Source organism: Podarcis raffonei, chromosome 17, assembly GCF_027172205.1.
Source record: "Podarcis raffonei isolate rPodRaf1 chromosome 17, rPodRaf1.pri, whole genome shotgun sequence".
Taxonomy (NCBI): Eukaryota; Metazoa; Chordata; class Lepidosauria; order Squamata; family Lacertidae; genus Podarcis; species Podarcis raffonei.
This window is the reverse complement of record NC_070618.1, coordinates 39,587,565-39,611,405: the sequence shown is the minus strand read 5'-3', so window position 1 is coordinate 39,611,405 and position 23,841 is coordinate 39,587,565. Positions and strand designations below refer to the sequence as shown.

Sequence of the window (23,841 nt, the reverse complement as noted above, 5' to 3'; positions counted from 1 at the left end):
CCCGCGCCGGACCACGCCAGGCCCCTCGGCCACCACCAGAACGCGAGTGCGGAAACCTCGCGAGGACTCGGCGCCCGGCCTGCTCCAAATCCGCGGGTCCCACCTCCTTCGGAAAGCCGGCAGCTGATAGGGCGCTATGGCTCGTCGGGGTTTGCATACGTGGCTCCTCCCTCTTCCCTTCTTCTAAAGGCGCTCCCGCCCTGCCGGCCCTTTTCTTTTGGCTGATAGGTTCCTCCGCTTCTCAATTTGCATAAATCGACGCGGAATTCAGAACAGGCTGGCTTGTTGGCATAGCAACCAGGAGGCCGCAAACTTCTGGAGGGAGAAGGTGAGAGCGGGACAGCGGCTGGGAGGTCCAGGGCGCTCATTTATGATATGATATGATATGCGCACACACGCCGCATACCCTCCAGCACTTCAAGAATGAAAATAGGGACATCCTAAGGAAAAGCGGGACATTCTGGGATCAAATCAGAAACCAGAACAGCTTCTCTAAATCGGGGAGGTCCCTGGAAAATAGGGACACTTGAAGGGTCTGCACACTGCTTTTTCCCCTGACAGGGACTCAAGGCAGTTTACTGATAAAAACAAGAACTGCTAAAAACATGGGGGGGGGAATAGTTAAAAAACAATAGAACACTGATAAAATTAAAACTGTATATAAAATCTATTGAAACCATACAAATAACCACAATAAAACAGCACAGCACCAGGCGGGGTCAGCCCAAAACATTTTGGTGCCTAGAGGTAAAAAAGGTAAAGGATCCCTAACAAGTCCAGTCGCGAATGACTCTGGGGTTGCGGCGCTCATCTCACTTTACTGGCCGAAGGAGCCGACGTTTGTCTGCAGACAGTTTTTCCAGGTCATGTGGCCAGCATGGCTAAGCTGCTTCTGGCGAACCAGAGCAGTGCACAGAAACGCCGTTTACCTTCCTGCCGGAGTGGTACCTATTTATCTACTTGCACTTTGACATGCTTTCAAACTGCTAGGTTGGCAGGAGCTAGGACTGAACAACGGGAGCTCACCCCGTCACAGGGATTTGAACCGCCGACCTTCCGATCAGCAAGCCCTAGGCTTAGTGGTTTAGACCACACCGCCACCCGCGTCCCTTATTGGTACCTAAAGTGGACCCCAAGTAGTGCCTCCATTCCCCACCAGGGAGGAAGGGGAAAGTGAATTGTTTTCAACATTTTGCTTTGTTGGGGGATTGAAATAAAGGCAGTCTTGTGTTAGAACACTGGAGAAGACAGCAATCACTAGATCACCTTTAGGAAACCTCTGGCTTATAAGGTTGTTTCCTCCAAACCACAAAATGTGGGAAGTAGAGATGTGGTCTTTCATGGGGAACTTGATCATGCAGGCAATCCCTGCCACAATCAGCTTGGCCAGTCATATGCTCAATGCTTGAGAAGCACTGAGCAGAGGCCTTGCAAAGTGCTTCACACTGAAGTTTCAACGCAACTAGCTGGCTGCCATGCACTTGGGAAACGCTTCCCAAGTACTTTGACAGGTGGACAGAGCAACCCACCTGTCAAGCTTGGTCCATGAGGTGGGGACAGATAAGAATCTGGCCCGCCTGGCTGAAAAGGTTTCCCAGCGCTGAACTAGGCAGATCTGATGTTGGAGAAAAGCTTATTCCATGCTTACCCAAGACCTATCTGCAAATTGTTCCAGAATAGATAGAGAGACAGGCCTAGGTATCTATTCCCACCACTCAGATAAGATTAGTTAGCAATGGGATGGAGCTGGGTCTGCTTTAAAAACTTAAAAACTTAAATCTCTCTTCCTCTGACAAGAAAACACAACCCTCAGTTACAGGTGCAAAGATGTATAAAGTGGACATCCAGCCAGATATAAAAGAGGCAGCTGCCATTGAAGCCCGCAGGAACCGGGAGAAGCAAAGACAGAGCCGCATCTTTAATGCTCGCTATCGCACGATGGGGGTGAGACACGGAGGGCTTATAGAGCCATGTTTTCGGAGGAGGACTGCCTTGATTTTGAAGTTCTGGGAAAGACTCCTTAACTATCCCTCAGAACTGAGATACCTGTAGGAAGTAATCCCTGTGCACAGACATCTTAACCTGAACACTCCTTTCTAAATTTACTCAGCTTGTCAGCTTGTTCAGTGAGACGCAGCGAGAGGTCATTTATTGGGGATGTGGGCTAGGCTTTGGGCAGTTAACATGCTGCCTTCTAGATGTTTTGAACTTCAACTCCCTTCATCCCTGACTAATTGCTATGCTGGCTGGAGATAATGGGAGTTGTAGTCCAAAAATCTTAAGGGCATCTGGACTATACATTAATCACTTTGAGAGAGCCAGTGTGGTATAGTGGTTAGTGTCAGACTAGGAACTGGTTCAAATCCCCACTTGGCCATGAAGCTCACCTAGGGACCTTGGCTACTCACTGCCTCTTAGCCTAACCTAACTCACAGGTTTGTTGTGAGGCTTAGTTGAGATGGGGGAGAACCATGAACCACCTTGAGCTCCTTAGAGAAAAAGGTGGGATATAAATGCAATAAATAATTGATTCATAGGAAGTGATTCATAAATACAAGAATAAACTCTCAGCAAAAAATCTCGTGAATAAGGTTCCAACTTATGAGTGAAAGCAAGGACTGTTCATTTTCTGTAATTCCATTATTACAGGCATCATTTACAGATGACAAGTGTTCATCTCAGTGTTTCACGTAATAGATTACTCCTGATCACTCCTCAGGAGCATCTATATTTCATGGTCTAGATGCTCAGTGGTCATATATTCTATATATGCAGGCCAAAAGCTTAAACCTTAAGCCTTAAAAGCATCAGATATGTTAGAAAGATAGGATAATTGATAGCAAAGGGGACAGAGGCACTTAAGGCAGCTTACAGCAAAAAATAAAGCAAGTAAAAATATTGAAGCATAACCACACACAAAAAGCCAGGATAGCAGATAAAAAATAACCAAAAGCAGCAGGAAATTAGGTAAAACCAGACCCTATTCTATTGCATCAGTTGGTGGTAGGACATGTAGCAGGCCCTACCAGAGGAGCTGTGAGAACAGGCAGACTAATGTGGTAGCGGGTGGTCCTTTTAAGCTTCTTTATCCTGAGCCATTTGGGGCTTTAAATGTAAAAACACCATTTTGACTTGAGCCCAGTAATGAACCAGAAATCAGCAAAGCTGGCACAGAAAGATAGGAGCCAAATAGCTCTGGTCAGCAGCTTCAAAACTATATTCTAAACTAGCTGACATGAAATAGGAGAGCTTATGCCATTGCATCTTTCAGGTTCCTGCATGTTCTTTCTTGTCTTTATTTGGGAGGGCAGCATGCAAAATCCTGCATTCTGTTTGCTTCTGAAACAGCCACATCAGATGCAGCAATTAACTTACAATGTCACTTTTAAGGTGGATGTGGAAGGTTTAAAGACCCAGGTGGAAGAGCGAAAACTCAGAGAAATTGCAGAGAAACGACGTGATGAAGCTTTCGGTAAGTGTTTCTGCTCCATTTCTCTGTGAGGTCATTTATCTCACTTGTCTCAGGGCACTGGTCTGGGGCCTGAGCAAGTCAGTTTCCCCAACAGTTAAATTCAAATGAAAGAAAGTGCAGAAGGTCGGGCAGAATGAAATGCATCAACCTCAGTGGGGTTTGCATTTTTAAAAATATATCCACTCTTTTGACCATATCAAACAGGCAGCTTCATAGTTTAATTTTAAATCGGGCAGCTTGAATCTATGTCTTTCTTTAAGATCTGTTAATATTTTAAATTTAATCCTTGGTTTTTTCCCCGCCAGATAAATTTTGTTAACCCTCTTTGCCATTACTTGAAGTACCTCACATTACCAATAATCGGTATACAGTGGTACCTTGGGTTAAGTATTTAATTCATTCCGGAGGTCCGTTCTTAACCTGAAGCAGCCCAGGAGCGTGAGGCAAGGGCGTGCAGCTTGCCTGCTGCTCCCAAGCCTCCCCCTGGTGCCGGCTTGCGGAGGTAGTGCTAGGAGGCGGTAATGCCGGGAGGCAGGCTGCATCTGCAAATAAGCCTTGAATTTTAAAGGTGTGTCTCATTTGCGGGTGCATCTAATATTTGGGCCAATACGGTAAACAATAATGGTGATAATGGACATCCTTGTCTTGTTCCCTTTACATCTCCAGGTTTGTCAGTCAGTTCTTTTTCATGAGACAGACAGAGCAATGACTAACAGCATCCTGTGCTGTTCTTATGCAGATGCAGATCGGGTGCAGTGTGACAAGATTGCACAAATGCTGGAAGAAGAGGAGCGCCAACGGAAAAAGCAGCTTCACCAGGCTGTCTTGGATTTTCGTGAGCGGGAGCAACAGCCCTCCATGCGCCGGGAGTGGGACATCCATGACCCAGAGGCGGCACGCAAAGGCCACCCAGCCCGCGTGAGTGACGATGACCCTCGCTGTGGCCCTTCTAGCATGCAGCGCTTTGCCGGTGAGGACCTGAATGCGAACGCTCGGCAAAAACTTCTAAAGGAGCAGAACAAACGCATCCTGGAGGAGCAGAGAAGTGAACGGGAGAAGGACCTTGCTGACCGTAAATATGCTGGTATGTTCAGGATGGGGTGTGTGAAATGCCCTCGAGATCCTTTGCTTGGGGACACAGGAGTGCGAAGCTGGTGTTGTGTGGGAGGAGGCCAGGCAGCTGCTGTGGTTGACAAAGGAATGTGGAGAATAACATCTAGCTAGTCCCAGCATTGGCCCTGCCCAAGACACTCAAGTGCCTCAGGTGGAGTAAATCATTCTGCACAGCCAGTTTCCCTGCGACATACTTGGCCTGGGTGAAAATGTAGAACTGCAAGCTTTATTTGTTTCCCTTGAGCTCTGCTGAAGAGCTATCCTCTTCTTAAGACCGTTTGTATTACTCAGAAGTTGGAGATGAAGGAATTCTCCTGCATTTTCTACAAGCATTTCCATGCTTTACTTTGCTATATATTTTATGACTTTAAATCTCCGCTGGGGTTCTCTCACCAAAGAGTACTTGCCCCAAAACTGGGTCTTGGCATCCAGGAATTCTCCCATTCATATTTTTGGCACCAACAAGATTCACCCAACTGGAATACTGGCTTCGCTCTTAAGGAATGATATGTAGCTGCATAACATGGAGCTGGAAGTCCTTTTATTTTCTTCTTCTTTATCTTTCTTTAGGTTTCTTTTCCTTTTCTCACATTTTCTCATTCTTTAAGTTTCTCCTTTCCTTTTCTTTCTTCTGACTTTGTTCTTTTAGACTAAGTAGCTGTTTTATCTCAGTATATCATAGAAATATACTTTGTAATGGGTGTAAATTTTTGTATAAGTATCAATATATAATTTTATTTTTTAAAAAAAAAGTTTTACCCAACTGGACTGATAAGTTGGAGGTGAATCTTTAAGAGCAGTGTTTCCCAAAGTGGGTGGTACTACCTCTGGGGGGCTCTGGAATGATTCAGAGGGGTGATAGTAGCCTCAGGTGCAATGGGGGGGCACTGAATAAAAATAAGGGCACGGTGGGTATGTAATGACACTTACCGCCAGGTTGGGTGCTGTTGCGTGACGGCGACAATGCCTCCCTTGGACCCAGTGGTCCTGCTGGAGGCGGGGGTTTTCCCAGGCTTGGGTGAACACTTTTCAGCTTCACCCAGTCCTGGGAAACTTGCTTGCCTATTTACAACATCTTTATTTACTATGTTGTAGGGTGTAGGTAGAAATCAACACACACACACAATTTTGCGAACAATTTATTTCATTGCACTGGAAACATTTTCTTTCTTATCTTTATTGTGCCTGACACAGACCCCCCCTGATGCCAATCCATGGATCCCACGTTAAGAACCCCTGCTCTAGATAGAGGCATAGTAGCCAACTAACTCTCTGGTGTATGTTTCTTGGCCAGGTGTGTGCTAGTACTGTTCAAAAGTGAGCACAGACCAGCACAATCGGCACATGCACGACCACGGATCCCTGTGCCATTTTTGGCACGACAAGGAGGCAGGGCAAGCTGGTGCATGCAGTATCTTGGAATGCAACCCCTTCGTAAATTGGGAATTGCCTGTCCTACTATAGGGCTGATCACCTGCTTTGACATGGCCTTCTCATTTTCTGCTGTTAGCTCAGTGGTACGCTGTTAAGTTAGAGCACTGGCTTGTCTAGTCAACAACAGGTGCTAATGCAAGCAGTGACCATGTTTCTCCTTGACCAGTCTTCCACTGTTGGAACTGGAGAAGTAAGTCATCACTTAACTTACTACCAGCATCACAAGCCCTACTGAAACAGTTAGGAGCTGCAAAGCAACACAGATGTGTCTGTCTCCCATTCTGCTACTCTTATGCCATTCCAAATCTCCTGCCTCACTTTGCCTTATGGGAGGATCAGGTGTGTGTGTACATAGCTTGACTGCATGTCAGAACACCTGCTTTCCTTGTAGACAGCCTGGAGGACAAAAAGAGGATAGAGCTGGACCTACGAGCCCTGGAACTGGCACGTTTGGAGGAAGAGTGTCGCAAGGCCAAAGCCATGGCAATAGCTGACTTTAATCGAGCCCAGGTACCATCTTCCTGTATTAATTAGCTATTCATCTGCATCGTTCTTCAACCTCCAGATGTTTTGGACTCCCAACTTCCATCATCCCTGATCACTGGGCATGCTGACCAGGGCTAGTGGAAGTTGTAGTGCACACATGTGGAGAGTACCAAGTTGGGAAAGGCTGGGCTAGAAAGGCATGAGCACAAGGCTTTAGATGCAACAGCATCCCATCTACTCCTTTCCCAAACCAGGCTGCAGAGGTTGCTGAGCAGCAGCGTCTGGCCCAGCAGCGTGAGCAGGACAATAACTATGCAGAAATCTACAACCACCTGACGGGTGACCTCCTGACAGAAAACCCTGACATCGCCAAAAGCCTTGTGGGCCCACACCGTGTGATCACGGACCGCTGGAAGGGGATGACCTCTGCAGAAGTGGAGGCTGTGCAGAAAGCACAGGAGGAGCAGTGTAAGGAGAAGCAGGCAAGTGGCGGCATAGCTGATGCTGCAGCAAGAAAGCTTGTGAGTTACACAAGTTCCTTCGTAACTAATTCAACTAAGAGGATGTCCAGAAAATGGTGGGAATGTGCTGACATGGGCAATACAGATGTGTAGGTAGGTCTTTGCATAATATGCAAGGTGTGTGTACACTAGGTGGCAATCCATTACCTGTCCAGAGCACAGTGGAGCTAAGTAACATGGAATGCTTTCCCTTGTAAGCTCAAGAATGGTCCATTATGTAGGAGAGAAAAGAGCAGCAGGTATATTGGCCTAAGCACCGCCCTTATCTATGCATTTTAAGAGCATTTTCCTTATTGTGGGATTCAACTAAGTTACTGCATGCATGGAATGAGGGCCGCACATGCGGTGGGACCCCATCACCCCCTAAATCTGCTCTGGAGAGTTGGAGGAACCCCCAAAGTAGGTTTAGGGGGCACACAGGGGAAGGAGATGGGAAGTCCTGTTGCACAAGCAGACCTTGTTCTGTGCACACCCACCCCACTTGGTGCTATGTTGAATTCCTCTGTTATGCTGGGGGGGGAGGTTACAAAATTTTGGGTGGTGTTTCTTTCCCAGATGAAAGATCAGTCTTTATCTTTCCATCCTGGAATGTTACAAAGGATCTGTTTCCCCCTCTCTCTATATATAAAATATAAATCACAGTTCAAAATACAAAATATAAATCAGAGTCCAGCTTTTACATTGATTAACTCAAGAACACCTTACAACAGCCCTGTAAGGGAGGACAGTACCAACTCCATATCAACATTTGAGGGGGTTAGGTAACGGTTGAGAGAACAGTGGCTTGTGAGTTTGTAGCAAGAGTAGAGATTTTACCCAGGGGTGAAACAGTTTTCACTTCTATCAGCCACATTATGCCTGAGCCTATTATCTCCCACTCTATTAGAGGCTGCGGGAAGAAGAGCAGCAGAGGGAGGCTGAATGGGACCGGCAGCGGGAGTTGGCTGGCCATGCCGCCATGGAGATGGAGCAGCAGGAGCAGAATTTCCGCCAGCAGCTGAGGAAGAGCCTGGATGCCTACAACCAGGATCTGGCGGATGCACAGAAGTCAAAGTGAGTAGGCCAAGGATGAAAGGTTCCTCCCTGCCCCCGGGAGGTGGAAATGAGGCAGCCTCCTCAGGTAGAGAATTGCAGGTACCCTGAAGGACAGGCTGAGCTTTGTCTAGAAGCACCACCACCTGCGCTCAATGCCTTTCTTCCCCCTAATCCTTACTACTCTTTGTTGTGATCCAGAGGTGAGGGAGATGCATTAGGCACATATTCAGAGGCATTTTCATCTTTTCTTCCTAGGTTACGTCCTGCTACTGAAAACAGGCACCAAGGCTGACTCTTCCTTGGCACTAATGAAGTGACAAACATTTCCACTGAACTTCTGTTCTTTGTTTTACAGTTTACAGTATATGGAGAAAGAGGTCTACTCCAATGTACCCACAGCCCAGTACCACTTGCAGTTTAACACTAGCAGCCGCTGACTGAAGCATAACAAACCCAGTTCCAAATCTGGTTGGAATGAAGGCTTTGCGTTCAGTAAAGTATTTTTTGTGCAGTATTTACAAAGGGAGTCATCTGCTAGCTGTAATGTAGAATTACAAGGACAAAGCAACTGATGTTTGTTAGACCATAGTTTCCATGTTATTGCCTGAAGACCGCTCCACGTGGATGTCTATACCAGTGTAAAATGTTGCTCAACCACATGGCAAGCTACTTTGCATAAATGTCTTACCATATGATTGTTAAGTTCCGTGTAGAGTGAATCGGCTTCCCTAATGTGCGAATGGGTCCTCGGAGAAGAGAATTAGAGTAAGGGGCTAGGGTGGTTTGTTTTGCACACACATCACAGAACAGAGTGCCTTAACAACAGAATGTGGAACTCCAAGGGAACATCTCTATACAGCTTCTCCTCAGGATCAGGTGCTAGTATTTCTGGGATCTGTAGGTGGTTTAGCTCAGAATGGTTTGCTTATCCACAACAGCCAAGAAATACAAGATCAAAGCCATCGGGGCAAACTGCACAGTAAGCTTCTTGCTCTCAACAGGGACTAAACATTATTTTAAGAATTCATAAATTCTTAATATAAAATATCTAAGCAGTGAACAAGTGTATATAAAATACATTATGTTCTGAACAGCCTTGTGATCTTTGGATGAAGGATGGTATACAAACATACACCTCATCATCATTGCCATACAATATAAAGTATATTAAAACCCCTTTATTGTATGTTAATGCCTGCAAGCTAAAAACAAATTCAGCAGGGCCTGACCATACTTGCTGGTGCTTGCAGTTATGCAGTAGCAAGACTAAGGCTGGAGTCCAGAAAGCCACTCTGCCCCCATAAGCTGTGATTCTCAGCTTTCATGGGCAGCAACACTATCTGATACACAGCTTTTCCTGGCTACAGAAGTCTGGTATCTGAGTTTTATAATTCAAAAACCAGAAAACAGGCAGTATAAACTGGCCGTGGTCATAGCCAGGGTATAGGACTTCACTGCCCCACACTAACATACTCCCCTCTAACTACCACTCTTCCTTTCATACTTCCTGACTTGCTTTGCTACTCCACACTACCATTACTATCCCCCCCCAAGAGCTCTAAATAATTTGAAAGCTTTAGAAATAAGTTGCCTACTTTATTTGCACAATTTGATTTAGTAAGACTTTGCTTTCCTTCACTCTCAGATTTGTGTGTGTGTGTTATCCTCATCATAGACTGAGTAAAAGAGACAAAGAAGATCAACACCAAATAGAATCACAGGTGTCTTTGGTAGTAAAACAGAGACAGGGCTCCTGGACTGCATTGCAAATTTGGAACAGGGACTTATTAGTGGGTTAGAAGACTAGAGCATAGGGTTTTCTAGATTGTCCCACTAGCAAGGGATGAGAAGACTCATACAGCAAGAGAAGAGGAGCATACAATTAATTCATTTATTATAGTCCAGATGTTAATCATTTGCTTTTGCTAACCAAATTCCAGCTGAGGAAGCATAGCAGAGGCAGCTGTAATCATCAGCAGATTCAAAAGTACCATGATTATGGTCCAGTGGGCAGAGAAACAATCCCTGACTTGTGATGGGGAAGCAAACCCTCTCGCTCTTCCAGGGCCAAGCTTACAGTTCAGGGCTGCATTCGGATAGCCCCATCAAGCCGGATCACCTCACCATTGAGCATGGGGTTCTCCACTATGCATTGCACCAGGTGGGCATACTCCTCCGGAGCACCAAGACGACTTGGGAAGGGCACCTGCCGTGCCAGGAATGTCCTCACTTTCTCAGGAAGTGATGCCAGAAGAGGTGTTGCAAAGAGACCTGGAAAAAACAAAAGCACACTCAGGGTTGCCCCAGTCTCTGTTCTTTACACTTTTACAATGCCTATTAAGCAGAGCATTGTGTGAGTGTGCCACAATTATTGGAGCACAGAATGCATTGCTGGGTGCAGAATTTAGCTTCCTAAGAAGCTTAGTTTTTGTTTTAAAATGAGTTTCTAGGACTTACAGCTGCAAAGATAGGTTCAAAAGTGCATGGTCAGCACCTGCTGAAATCAGAAATGTGACAGGTGGTTCAATAAGGATTCCAGAAGTTCAGTGCCACATACAGCCCTATGCCTATGACTAAATATGCAAGATATTCTGGATAAGACATGGAAAAGGCAAATTTGCATAAACGTATGCAGATAGCACTACCCCCACTAATGAATTCTGTACCAAGTTCTGTGGAGTATACAATCCTGCCATTACAGCCTTGAGCACCCTCCAAGAGCACCTTCCTTACCCAAAGCCCAGATTCAAGGAAGGAGTGCTACCTGGTGCAATGGTAACTACTCGGATCCCCAAAGGTGCAAGATCCCGAGCGATGGGCAGTGTCATTCCCACAATGCCTCCTTTGGAAGCGGAATAGGCAGCCTGGCCAACCTGGGGAGGGAAAAAAAACAATGGCGCTCTAAACCCTTATTAAAGTCACAAGTGTTCTCTGAAACGCGTATGTGGAGATTGCGTAGCACTGCAACAAGCCTGCCAGAGGTATAGGAAGCCTGAGCAGGGCAGGGCAGTAATCTGAAGTCACTCTTAATTGGGGCAAGGTGAGGGGGTAGAAAGCAAGTCACTGGAAGTCCTTAAACAGGTTTGGGGGAAAATTTCCTCCCAGCCCTCCATCCAAACTCCTTTAAGCAAGTGTGGGGAAACTTTGGCTCTCCAGATGTTGCTGAATTACAGCTCCTATCAGCCTCACCCAGAATGCACAGCCAATGGCCAGGGATGATGGGGGTTATGGTTCAGCAACACCCAGGAGCAGACATTGGCCATTGTTATGTTACCTTTTATAAAGCTGTGGGGAAACTCTGAAGGTAACATAACAATGGCCAATGTCTTTGGTACAAGACAATCCTTACTCTATTCCTTGCTGAAAAACGTATATAGCCCCTTGCCTCAGGCTGCAGACCAGTGTGGTATAGGAGAACAGGGCAGAACACAAGCCTGCCCGAGTATCATAGGCAAACCTGTAAGTCTCTCACTCACTCTACTGCTGGGTAGAAGTTTTCTGAATCACTGGCTGCCTCAAAGCTAGAGGCTGGTCATCTTTGAATTAATTCAGCTTTGATGCCTAAACCCGGCCTCTCAATACAAAGTCTCTTGTCATCTTGTGAACCAAGAGCAAACCTGTGATTTTTTTTTTTACCTTATGAAATGAATATTCCATTTTACTGTACTCCCCTGCCATTACACATTCAGAACGGGCACATATGTACACACAACCCAAGTAAGGCAACAGTGCTCCCAGAAATGCCAGCAAAACATTGTGGTCTGTCAGGTGCATCCCTTGTACAGTGCAGTAGAAGCTGGGGCACACATAGTGGGAGTACCTGATGCTAATCCTGTCAATAAAACATCTGCCCAACTTGGAGTATGGGTGGCATAGAATTATTATTAATTTTAATATGTTGATGATCTGTTTTATTGAGCTTGAGATACAAGATGTTTCCCTCTGCTCAGTAACTTACAGTCTCCACGTTTCCGGGACAAAGCAGAGCAATAATTAACCCTAGACTATTCTACTGATGTTGTGCAGAAGAAATGGGGAACTTCAGGTCTTCCAGACATAATCCCTGACCACTGCCCATACTGGCTGGGGCTGGTGGGAGTTGCAACCCAACAAAGACCTTTATGGTCCTGCTCTTCTGTAAGAATGGCACTAAGCATAGGACACCTGTGTGTATACTGCTTTAAGGTAGTGTCAGCTGGGTGTTGCCAACCAGGCCAGCTGGCAGTGGATGTGATCAATAAAAGGCAACATGTGGGCTAATACGTGCAAGAAGTCATGAACTAATAGAAGTCAAATAAATATTCCATCAACATGCTTAGAATGGTGTGTAACCACAAAGAAACACTGAAGTTGAGGCAGAAAGCCTTTCCACAGTTCATATCTATATCAAAGTTTGGTTGAGAATGAACGAGCCGGGTGGTACTGTAAGCACAGCAACAACAAACAGCAAACAGAACAGTTCTTCCTGTGACTTCTTCAACATATTATATGGCTTTTGTTTATGAATTAAGAAACAATTGATAGTGTTTAATAAATATTGCCAATACATTATTAGCCCACGTGTTGCCTTTTGTTGATCAGATTCTTTTGTGTTGTAACACAGGGGATTCTCTTTGTCTCATACAGCTGGCAGGGGAGGCTTGAGACTTACCTGCCCCTCAAAGGCAGCCACACTGGCAGTGTTGATGATTACCCCTCTGTGCCCATCTGAGTCAGGCTCATTCCGTCCCATTTCACCTGCTGTCAGACGGATTACGTTGAATGTTCCAGCAATATTCACCTGAGGAACACAGGCAGGTGGAAGTTATGCACCCCAAAGCTTGGCCCTTCCTTACCCCTTTCAAACCAATAGTGAAAGACATCACCTTTACTTCATCACATTAGAACTCTGGGTCTAGCAAACACCTCTTGTCACTCAAAATCATTAAGTCAAATATTAATATTAAACTCAATCGTTCCTTCTGATGGGGGTACAAACAATACTGCCCAACACAGCCTTTGACATACAGCAAGCGACTATTATAATCTGGGCAGGAATCTGAAGGGCCTTGGAGCACAGGTGGTTTTTCCATCACTCCCTGTTGAATGTCATGGCCCAGGAAAAGAGGGAAATGCTGGAAGGAAAACAGTGGCTTGTATGCATGGTGTTGTCAGGAAAGGTCTCTGCTTCCTTGAGAAAGGACTTCAGGCAAGAAATGGGTGGCACCTCATAGCGGTTGGCAAGAAGGTCTTTGCTCAGAGTCTGATCAGGAAAGCTTTAATCCAAATCCTGAGGGGCAGGAAGACAGTTGAAAGGAGAACCCCTGGTACTGGCGATAATAGCTTCACTCACGCACAGGAAACTGAGGTCCTGCAACAGAAACCTGCTAAAGGGCAGGAAACTACAAGAAGGAAGTAGCTGGAAGGAATGACTTGTTCTGCTTGTCTCTATACCAAAGTACAGAGTATGGGAAACAAGCAAGATTAATTTGAGTTCTTAATACAATATAGTGGACATTACTGAAACCTGGTGGGGTTGGACTCATGACTAGAACGTGGAAATTGAGGGGTACAACTTGTTTAAAAGGAATAGACCAAACAGGAAGGGATGAATAGTGTTATATGTAAAAGATTATATGAGTAAAAACTGTAAGAGAGGGAAACAACAGTAACCTTATTGTGGGTGTGCTATAGACCTCCAAGCGAGACTGAAGATTTGCACGATTCCTTCCTAGAGCAGATTACCAAACATTCAAAAAAGAAAGAGATAATAGTCATAGAAGGCTTCAATTACCTCAATATCTATTGGATATCAAGCTCTGCCAAGAATGTAACAAATTCCTCCACTGCCTCACTTACAATTTCATTTCCCAGAAGGTAGAAGAAGCAACAAGAGGATCATCTATCTTGGACCTTGTCCTCACCAACAGGGAGTAACTGACTGATGAAATGGAAGTACTGGGAAATTTGGGAGGAAGCAATCATTTACTTGGTTTCATGATACAAAGGCAAGGGAAAGCTGAGTGCAGTCAGACATGTGCACTTTGGACTTTAAGAAGGCTGATTTCAAAAACACCATGAGATCACATGGTCAGAAATACTCAAATAGCAGGGAGTCTGAATGGTTGGAAGTTTCTTAAAGGTAAACTATAGGCACAAATGCTAACAATTCCAACAAGAACGAAATTGGGAGGCACCAAAAGAAACCAGTGTGGCTGCAAAAGGAGCTTACAGAGGAGCTGAGATGTAAGAAGGGAATGCAGCAGCAAAAAAGCTAATGCTGTTATAGGCTGCATCAACAGTAGTGTCCAGAACAAGGGCAGTAATAGTACCACTCTGTTCTGCTTTGGTCAGACCACACCTAGAGTCCTGTGTCCAGTTCTGGGCACCACGATTTAAGAATACTGGGTGCAAAGAAGGGTGACCGAGATTATTAAGGGTCTGCAAACCAAACCTTATGAGAAATAGTTGAGGGAGTAGTGGGTGGGGGGAGAGTTGAAATGGAAATGGAAAAAGGAGGATGAAAATGAGTTCAGTGGTACCTCGGGTTAAGTACTTAATTCATTCCGGAGGTCCGTACTTAACCTGAAACTGTTCTTAACCTGAAACACCACTTTAGCTAATGGGGACTCCCGCTGCCGCCACACCGCCGGAGCACGATTTCTGTTCTCATCCTGGAGCAAAGTTCTTAACCTGAAGCACTATTTCTGGGTTAGCGGAGTCTGTAACCTGAAGCATATGTAACCTAAAGCGTATGTAACCGGAGGTACCACTGTAACTTGAAAAGGAGCAGAGTATGGCTGGCTGACAGGCACCTTGAAGAGGAACACTCCACACGACAACATTTTGTTACAGATCCCACTTGCTCAGTAAGGCATCTCAATTTTTTTGCTGTTTTTGTGAGGCAAGAATTGTTAGGGAAATGGTTGGAGCAAGAACACTTGATGACAAACCAATAACAAGAATGGACTAGGGTTTTCTTAATGCTCACATTAATAACTCTCTGGAAGTCTTCCAAGTTGTGAGGAAGGTCCTTCTTAATATTATAGGTCTTGACAGCCACTGCAATCCCAGCACAGTTCACTGCCACATCCACACGGCCAAACTTTTCCCGTGCCAGTGCTAGGGCAGCCTTCACATCTGACTCTGATGTTACCTGGGAAAGGAGAGGAAACCACTTAGCTCAGCTGCTCCTCTGTGGGTACAACCTCTTTATCAAATCCCCCTTTGAAAAATCCCTACATCAGCCGGAGCAAAGATGCATCTCTCTCCCAGCGATTTGGCCACGCTCTCCCCCTCGGACTTGGGCAGATCCACAAGCACAGCGCTGCCTCCCTGTTGCACCAGCCGCTCTGCCGTGGCCCGGCCTAGGCCTGAAGCCCCGCCGGTCACCAGGCCAACCATTCCCTGCAAGTCAAGAGAATCAAGAGAAAATCATCCTTCAGGCAAAGCAGGAGTGCCAGGAGGTTCTAAGTGTTCGATGCCTTCCAGCCTCAGTCCCACCCTGGTGCTGCCCAGGCTTCCCTGGGCTTGAAAAAGGTGCCCGCAGTGCCCAGCATTCCTGCCCCCGACAGAGGGGGGGGGCGCCTGTCATGAACCTGTTGGAAGCAAAGGGAAGACCACCCCATCACTTCCCTAGGAGAAGCTCCCTCGTGGCGCTTCTGCCCGCCGGACAGACCCCAAGGCGCCTCCCCAGACACGCGCCTTCCTCGCGGCAGCTGCTTCCCCAGCATATCGGGAAAGGCATCGCCCTCGGCTTCTCTTCCGGCCCCGGCCTCGCTCTCGGGCGCCAGACCCTCCCCGCCGCCGCCGCCGCCGCCGCCGCCTCACCTTCAGGCTCCTCAGCGCCGCCGCCATGTTTCTCCCGGAGCCCCGCCCCCTCGCCGGGGAGGGGCCTCCGGGAGGGCGGGGCCGCGCTCGGCTTCCGCCCTTCGCGGAGTCGCTTGTTTCCGCCGGGACGGAGCCGCGCCGGGAGCCCGGAGCTGGCGGCCTGCAAAGAGGCGCCGCCTCGGCGTGGCGCGGCCGAGTCACCTGGGCGACCGAGGGAAGCTGCGGCTGAGAAGGGCCGGGTGTCCGCCGGGGAGAAGGCTGCTCAGTTCCTCTAAGGGTAAGGAGGGGGCCGAGAGAGGATTGCTTTTGTTTCTGAATACAAAAGTTAAAATTTCTAAACTACCAGTCACCTCGTATTTTTTCCAGAAAATATTCCGTCGCTCAAGTTGCTGCCTTGTAGCCAAGCCATTGTTCTCCAACAAGAATGAACTCCAACATTCTCAAAAAGAAGCAAAGGCAGGACGCCTCCTTCCTGCGCTGAGTCCCTTCAGAGTGCAAAAGGAGGCGGCTGCACCCCCACGTCCAATGTGTCTTGCGTCTTAAGAAGTAGCATGGCTAGTCTAAAGTAACTCAACCTGATGGGCTGACTTTATATGGTTTCAAACTCCCCCTGAACAAGCGGGTTTAGGATCTGGGCAGGAGGTTGGGGGAGGGCGCTGTTCCTGGATCCATCTCTGGTGCTAGAGGCCCAGGTGACCTCTGTGACTCGACCTTTTACCAACCTTGGCAAGACAGCTACTGGCCCTGGCCACTGTCTGTCGGCCATGCACTACTTTCCAGATTGGACTACTGCAATGTGCTCTATGTGGAGCTGCCCTTGAGTTTGACCTGGAAGGTGCCACTAGTGCAAAATGTGATGGCTCAACTGCAGAGTTGGGCAGAATATCACCATAATATTATGCCACTACTGAAAGCATTGCACTGGCTGCATTAGCTACTGAGCTAAGTTCAAGGAATTGGTGCTGGTATACCAAATGTCCATACAGTTTGGGACCAGGTTACCCCAAACGTTGTTTATCCCTTATACATCCAGCTGATCACTACATTCTGCAGAAGAAAATCTGCAGATATCATCCTATCAGGAGTTCCATTCTGCATGATGTCGGAACCAGGCCTTTGAAACTACTTCCCTTTGCTTATCAGATAGGATAGGCACTGTCTGTTGCATTTTTGGCACCTGCTGAAGACTTTCCTCATTCAACTGAACCTCCTAAATGAAGATTTTTTTCCAAGTCGGTATCTGAATTTGATTTTTTAAAGTCTTTTATGTATGCAATAGTTTTGTATGTGGTTTGTACTGCATTGAGAAATCATGTTGAGATGCTTTATTGGATGCTATTTAAAAAGAAGCAGCAAGCAAAAAAGCCTCCCCCCCCCATCAATGCACTCTTAATAAACCAAAACATGATTCCACTACTGACAGGCTTTAACAACTGCCAGTGTTGCTGGTATTTGGCAGTTTAATGTTTGTACATCTTAGTTTAGTTGTTGAGAAATAGCCATCATGCTTGTAACTCGGAAACAGAAAAGAGATTAATCTGGCATGTCTTGTTTTCAGAAACCATGCTGGCTCTTAGTGATTACAGCATCCTTTTCCAAGTGCCCCCCTGTTCAAGGACCTTTCCTGGTATCAAAGTCAAGCTTGACTGGTCAGTAGTTACCAGGGTCTTTCTTCCACTTTTTGCCTACCTCCAGTCTGCAGGGACCTCACCTGCTCTGCAAGAATTCTCAATTACAAAAGCTCTGTAGGAGCTCTGTAAGCTCCTTTCGTACCCTTGGGTGCAGCTCATCAGGCTCCCTTACCACCTTTTCCTTTTTAAGGCTGCAGCTCCCTCCTTTATTTATTCTATCATTTATTCTGTTATTACCAGGTTGGGCACTGCCTTCCTTTTGGGTGAAGACTGAGGCAAAGGTGGTGTTGAGCAGTTCTGCATTCTGTTATCCGATAGGATTTCTCAGTCTTCTCCATACAGAGGATCTATGACTTGCTTGTTCTTCCTCTTGCTTCAAACACATCCAAACAAACATTTTTATCTTATATTTAACCTCTCTTGTAAGCCAGAGTACTTCCTTGGACACTGGCAACATTTCCATGTGTGTGGAGGGGGCTCTTTAGGGACTTATTCTGAAAATATTGTGGTTGGACATGTTGAACCTGCACTCATCACCCCTTTGAGGTGCAGCTTTTACAACCAATACCTTATCAGCCCATTTTTCAAATTTCAGCAATCACCTTCCCACACTTATTCACTCTCCTACTGCTCAACACTACTCCTCTTTTCAATAAAGTACTGCAAAGAACTCTAATGTATAGTGCAGACTGAAGTATGTAGATGGAACATGCCTATTTGCATAACTGTGTTCTACACATTTTCTGCGAATAGCTGTGGCTGTGGACCTCCAACAAGCATTGGTGGAAGAAAGGAGCCGCACACCAAGTTGGAAAGCTCTCTGTATATTAAGTGCTTTTTTTGTAGTAAAAAAAACAAACGTACAAAGTCCTGATACGAAATATACAAAAAACTCAGCCAAGGAAAACAGTTGCCTTTCTACAAATATCAGTAGCATTGCATAGAGCAGCCTCCATGGGGATAAGGATAAGGAAGGGGTCCAACCAGGTATGATGCTTTAGAAACATTGCTAGGAAACTATGCATAAATACATAGTTAAAGGGTGGGGTGACATCACATACATGTCTATAGTGCCATGCTGCTGCAAGAAATATTCCCACACCACCACAGTACCCCAGAACATTTGCGAAATCCCTGGGCACAAAAGCAGAGCACTTCAGTCCTCCTCCCAGCCAGCCATTCTTTTCCCTCATACACAACAACCCCAAGCAGAACATTGTGCAACTAGGGAGCTGTTATTGCTTCGGCAAAGCCTCCAGGTGCAAGGCCTGCATCTGAATCAGCAGGGACCATTTTAAACCCATTGAGAATTGGCAGAGTACTATTGTCTTCCAAAAATGTTGGGCCTTACTCTTTGGGGAGGAAGCAGGGTAAGGGCTATGTTTCAACTGCAATAGGCACTAACTGGCCTATAGAGGGCATTCTAAAGCTGAAGTGTTTACAGGATGAGTAGAATCCTCACAGGGAGAAGTGCAGGGAAGGTGTGAAAGTCAGCAGCTTAATAATGCTGAATGGAAGAAAGGAACCCTGAGCTGTTTTGAAAAGGCCACTGGGCAGGCTATACCCTGAGTAGCCAACAGGGGACAGGGCAAGTATGCATATAGCCCCCATGCAGGCAGGTAGGAAGAGATGCTAAGCATCAGACAATGGGGATGGGGGAGTGCTGGTGTGTGGCAACATACACACCCCCAGGGCAGGGAGGGAAATGCAGTCGCTGCAATAAATAAAGGTACAAAATAACCAATGTGACTGCTCCTGAAACTTCCCACCACCATATCCTGCCATGTCCAAGTGCAATTGGTCAAAGTGCCACTGAGGTCACCATGAGGAAGTCCAACCAGACAGTCTTTCCATAATGATCTAGCCATCATCTTCTGCCTCAGAATCTTTCCCATCTGGCTCCTCACGGAGAGAGGAGCTGGGACCGGTAACACCCTCTTCTTGGCCACTCAGGACCTCTTCCACAGCTTCACCTGTATCAGCAAAGTGGGATACATCAAGATACTTCTTATCCTAGCCTACCAACCAGAACTGCCCTTTCCTTCCCGTTTCTGATTTTCCATTGTTCCTCAATCCCATTCCCTGGCTTCTGAGGTAAGCTAGCCATCTATTCCCTTCTGGATCAACATCTCCCTCCTCCCTGCCCCGAGCCCTGACTTGCCAGGATGATTTTTCATTTAGCATACTCTCTTTGATGTCCAGAAGCTGCCACAATTTTTTTTTGGGGGGGCAGCCCTATTCCACCACTACTTACCTCGCCCACCCTCCTCCTCATCCATGATCTCATGCACATCCGTCGCATCCTCTTCTTCACCATCATCATCTACAATCACCACAAAGTCATCACCATTCTCTGTCTCACTAAACATCATGGGAAGGAGGGAATGTGTCAGCATCTATCCATCATTTTCAGCTACAAATCACAAATCCCTCTCTTCCTAAGTCAGCCTCCCTGCGACTTCATGCAGTTTCTGCTGCCACAAAACTTGACAGAGTTCACATACACACACAACAGCAGCTTTCTATTCTTGCCCACAGTATCACTCCTACCACAATCCAATAGACCCAGTGGCCCTGACCGCATGTCATGGTAAAACATAATTAAATGGTTTATCATTCATGAGCCATGTAACCAACCTCTTCTACCTTACTCCTCTGTACTAGCACAGAAGTGAAACAAACTACAATCCCTGGCTTAGCACTATGTCCAAACATGAGATCATGGTTTGTTTCACTCAAACAAAGTATGAGCAGTTTGGAGTAAAATAAACCCATGATGCCTGGTTCTGATGTAAAAGCCAGGGATCATGACTTGTTTCTGTCATATGCTAGCAAGGAAGAGTAAAGGAGGTAGGACTGGTGCATTCACAGGAAACCATTATCAGTACTTTACTTTTCTGTTTCATATGTTCATTAGTAATTATAAATGGATGCAAAAAAATATTAGGCCACCTTGGCAGTTTCCAAGTTTTCATTTCTGTTTTATTATTTACATAATAAAAACACTACAGTGTTGTCAACATCCCCCATACAAATTCTTTGGGTTACGTGCTCCGCTAACCTGGAAGTAGATGCCCCTTGTTGAAAACTTTGACCCAGGATCCGAGCGGAAATCACACTCCGGCAGCGCAGCGGGAGGCGCCATTAGCGGAAGTGTGCCTCATGTTACGAGTGGTTTCCGGTTACGAACGGACCTCAAGAATGGATTAAGTTCATAACCGGAGGTACCACTCTAAATTAGATTCTGTGTGGAGTCCCCAATCTATGTGTGCACCTGCATTTTATTCTGATAGTTCAGGAAGTGGCTGTTTTTTATATAGTTATACAGATATTTCTTTCCATGATAGTGTTTGTATGGTTTGTCATGGCCTTTGGCTAGTACAATAAACTTTGCTTACTTACTAAATTAGATCACTCAGGCATCAGACAATTTTAGATGCTAATTACCCTTATTTGCATAGGAATCTTTTTCCAATTCATTTCCCCCCTGGAAAACACAGTGGGAATAAGGCCAGCAAAACAACCAACCAAATCATCCTCACCTGTCTTCTTCACCATTTTCACCACCTTCCCCCATCAAGTAGTACTGCAGCGGATTAGGCCAGAGGTCCTCTTTAATTATCTATAAGAAAGCAGAAAAGAGTTTAAAGAGTGTGGATATAAGGATGCAAGGAGCAATTTAGGACAGGGTATACTATCCACCTCGGCAATACGGTCCCCTGCTGGGAAGCTGTGGTCACAGAACCAAGTGAAGAAACTGCGGCCAAAATTCTTCCGGCCATGTGCTATTGGATCCTGGCTACGCCACCAGCGGATAGGTGTAGAGTGGGACACTAGTCTTCCTGGAAAGGATGGAGACACAAATGGAGAAGATGTGAGCAGCAGCACATCATATCTGGGGTTCTGTTCCCATAAATATTGTCCCTACTGCATACCAGATGAACCACACTGGAACTCCTTCACAATGACCTCATTCTGGAAGTAGGGGTTGCTGTTGAAGTAGAACTTGATCTTGCAGCCTGATTTTGCATGGGTGAAATCCTCAACCTGGCATATCAAAGAATGTCAAAATCATAAGGCTAGCATGAAACCTTTGACCTACGGCACTGTCCTTCAAACAGAAAGAACCCAGGTTTCCAGGCTGCAATTGGATTCCTTCCCTCCATAACTTGACTATCTATCAATGCCCCCATGCACCAGCTTTGCTGAAGTCACCTGCAGATTGGTCATATAGCTCAGGGTGTCTTCATCCCGGTCATTGATCATGGCTGAAAGTTGGGGATGGTTGAGAAACTGTAAAATTAAAGTTAAGGAAGGAAACCGACATACTGCAGTCCAAGATTCTGGTAGTACAAATATAGTTAATAAATAGCAGGAAAATCTGAGACTGCACTTCTCACATCCATCATATGGAAGAGATAACTATATATTTTTGAGGAACTCTCTTCCTCAAGGGTCTTGCCACATCAAGAAAACGAACTCCACTCAACTACTTTCCTGAAAATTTGCATATAAAAATTGCAATTCCTAGTAGTCTGCTAAAGCTTGTCATTTCCTGCCAAGGCAGAAGGACAAGAGGAAATCCAGAAAGGCAGGAATACCTTATTGAAGCCTCTGGAAGCAATTTGCTTCTTGCTGGCCAAGACAAGATCCAGCGCTCATAATAGCCCAACAAGAGAGAACTGCTTTCCCAAGGCTCTGGGACAGCGATACAGAGGGCCTTAACTTTCAAAACCCAGGACACTCTTCGTCTGCCTAAAACCTCGGAGAAGCCTTGGCAGTCCTCTTTGGGCTGGACAGAGCAGTCACCCTACTAAGCCTAGGGCAGCTTCAAACGCGTCCATGTCCCCTTCGGCCCAGCCCCGATTTCTCCCTCCTGCCCACCCTGCCCAGTACAAACAGCACAATCCTCATTTTGCTTTTTATTTGATTCAAACCCCGCTTTCTTCCCGGCGGCAGGATACGGCCGTGACCCAGAAGCCGGGGATATTTCGGATGATGAGGTTTCTCCGCTCCAGGTGCGGGCGGCGCATGTGGCCGAACTTGGCCTTGAGCTGGGCGAAGGCGCGACCGGCCTGCTGGTTCACCGCCTCCAGCTCCAACTGCACGGCCTCCAGCGCTTCCAGGTACTGCTCCGTCTTGCGCGGCGGCGGCCTCCCTCCGGGCTCGCCTTCCTCCTCCTCCTCCTCCTCGTCGTCGTCGTCGTCGTCCTCCCCCACCGAGATGATGGAGCACTCATCCTCCGCCTCGACGGGCCTCCGCCTCTCGCGGGCCTCCTTCCTCTTCCTCCGGCTCTCGCGGCCGTCGCCCGTCCCGGGGCTGCCCTTGGCCTCGTCGCCGGCGGCTCCCGGGGTCCCTTCCGCGCCCGAGTCCCCGGCGGGGGAGCTCGGGGGGAGGAGGGCGGCGGCGGCGGCAGCAGCTTCGCGCGCCTCCTGCTGGCCGGCCCCATCCTCCGGCGCGGCGGCGGCGGCCTCGCGCGCCCCCTGCCGGCAGGCGCCGCCAAGGCTCCCGCCGCTCCAGGCCGTCATGTCGGCCAGCGCCTGGGCGGCCTCGGTTTCCTTCTGCGACTGGCGCGCCGGGTCCAGCCGCCGCTGCTTGGCGGCCGCCGGGTCCCAGGCCCCGCCCTCGCCGCTCATGGCCGGCTCCGCTCGCTCCCTTGGCGTCGCCGCGAGCCCAACCGCCGGGACCAGCGGGGAGGGGGGAGGGGCGCCCCAGGAACGGGCTTCGCCAACGGCCGGAGCGCGAGAAGCCTGCGCAGCTGCCGCTGGTTGGTCCCTGGCGAGCGGGGGCGGGCCAGTGACGACAGAGCTTTCTCCCTCACGCGCCCGGCCCCGGAGCTGGCTGGCTGGCTGGGGTCCCACCTCCCGCCTGCCCCACGTGGGAGGCAGGCGGACACTGATAGGTCAACGAGTCTTTCGCTCGCCCAATCCCCGGCGAGGTCTTTTCTACGGGCCGCGTTTCGGCCATGTCCGGCGAAGTACGAAGCATCTCGGTTCTCCCCTCTGGCGTGGGAGGCGCATGCGCACCAGGGCCAATCGGGCGCGGTTGTGCTCCTTTGGCGCAGGCGCCGAGGGACGCGAGGCGGAGTTCCCGCGAGAGAAGCGGCGGGAAACGAAGGGCGCGCGAAAGGCGACCTTCGGCCGCTGCGGGCGGAGGGCGGGAAATTCGAGATCCGGCCCGAGAGGCCGTTTCGTTTGCGTCCCCGATGTCCCTCCGCCTCACAGAAGCGCCGCGCGAGGGAGGCCGCCGAGCTTCGCCCGGGAGACGCCAAGGACTCGGAGGGAGGCGGCGGCCGCGTTTGCTGGCGGCACCGGGTGGCTTCGGAATGTTTTGTCGTGGA

The 23,841-nt window shown here is 47.7% G+C and overlaps 3 protein-coding genes and 1 long non-coding RNA gene across 7 annotated transcripts in view; 2 read left to right on the top strand and 2 right to left on the bottom strand.

The window, feature by feature from the left end:
• The first annotated feature begins 202 nt into the window (after window positions 1-202).
• RIBC1 (RIB43A domain with coiled-coils 1) lies at window positions 203-9,023 on the top strand. Of its 3 annotated transcripts, none has more exons than XM_053371011.1 (8): window positions 203-328; window positions 1,820-1,944; window positions 3,391-3,472; window positions 4,212-4,556; window positions 6,411-6,529; window positions 6,760-6,987; window positions 7,913-8,079; window positions 8,417-9,023. In XM_053371011.1, the coding sequence occupies exons 2-8, from the start codon at window positions 1,828-1,830 to the stop codon at window positions 8,496-8,498; spliced, it is 1,140 nt and encodes a 379-aa protein (XP_053226986.1). In that variant the 5' UTR covers window positions 203-328; window positions 1,820-1,827; the 3' UTR covers window positions 8,499-9,023. The 3 variants fall into 3 exon arrangements, with proteins under 3 accessions (XP_053226986.1, XP_053226985.1, XP_053226987.1); XM_053371010.1 differs by having other exon boundaries at window positions 205-328; window positions 1,814-1,944; XM_053371012.1 differs by lacking the exon at window positions 203-328 and having other exon boundaries at window positions 1,839-1,944; window positions 4,139-4,556.
• A 915-nt stretch (window positions 9,024-9,938) lies between these two features.
• Window positions 9,939-23,841, bottom strand: part of HSD17B10 (hydroxysteroid 17-beta dehydrogenase 10) — a 239,552-nt gene continuing 225,649 nt past the window's right edge. The window contains exons 2-7 of one of the 2 annotated variants that reach the window (XM_053371028.1): window positions 15,871-15,906; window positions 15,283-15,447; window positions 15,032-15,196; window positions 12,713-12,841; window positions 10,826-10,934; window positions 9,939-10,332 (exon numbers count right to left, since the gene is read on the bottom strand). In XM_053371028.1, the coding sequence (XP_053227003.1) occupies window positions 10,142-10,332; window positions 10,826-10,934; window positions 12,713-12,841; window positions 15,032-15,196; window positions 15,283-15,447; window positions 15,871-15,897 (786 nt within the window). In that variant the 5' untranslated portion in view covers window positions 15,898-15,906 and the 3' untranslated portion in view covers window positions 9,939-10,141. Of the gene's footprint in view, window positions 10,333-10,794; window positions 10,935-12,712; window positions 12,842-15,031; window positions 15,197-15,282; window positions 15,448-15,870; window positions 15,907-23,841 lie in introns of both variants that reach the window. The other variant, XM_053371029.1, reaches the window with a different exon arrangement.
• LOC128404934 (uncharacterized) lies at window positions 16,005-16,305 on the top strand. The gene is made up of 2 exons (XR_008328196.1): window positions 16,005-16,147; window positions 16,237-16,305. It is a non-coding gene; the product is annotated as an uncharacterized LOC128404934 (long non-coding RNA).
• TSPYL2 (TSPY like 2) lies at window positions 18,310-23,232 on the bottom strand. The gene is made up of 7 exons (XM_053371002.1): window positions 22,466-23,232; window positions 21,717-21,794; window positions 21,437-21,548; window positions 21,204-21,343; window positions 21,044-21,123; window positions 19,756-19,862; window positions 18,310-19,474 (listed from the first exon to the last, which is right to left on the bottom strand). The coding sequence occupies exons 1-7, from the start codon at window positions 23,135-23,137 to the stop codon at window positions 19,362-19,364; spliced, it is 1,302 nt and encodes a 433-aa protein (XP_053226977.1). The 5' UTR covers window positions 23,138-23,232; the 3' UTR covers window positions 18,310-19,361.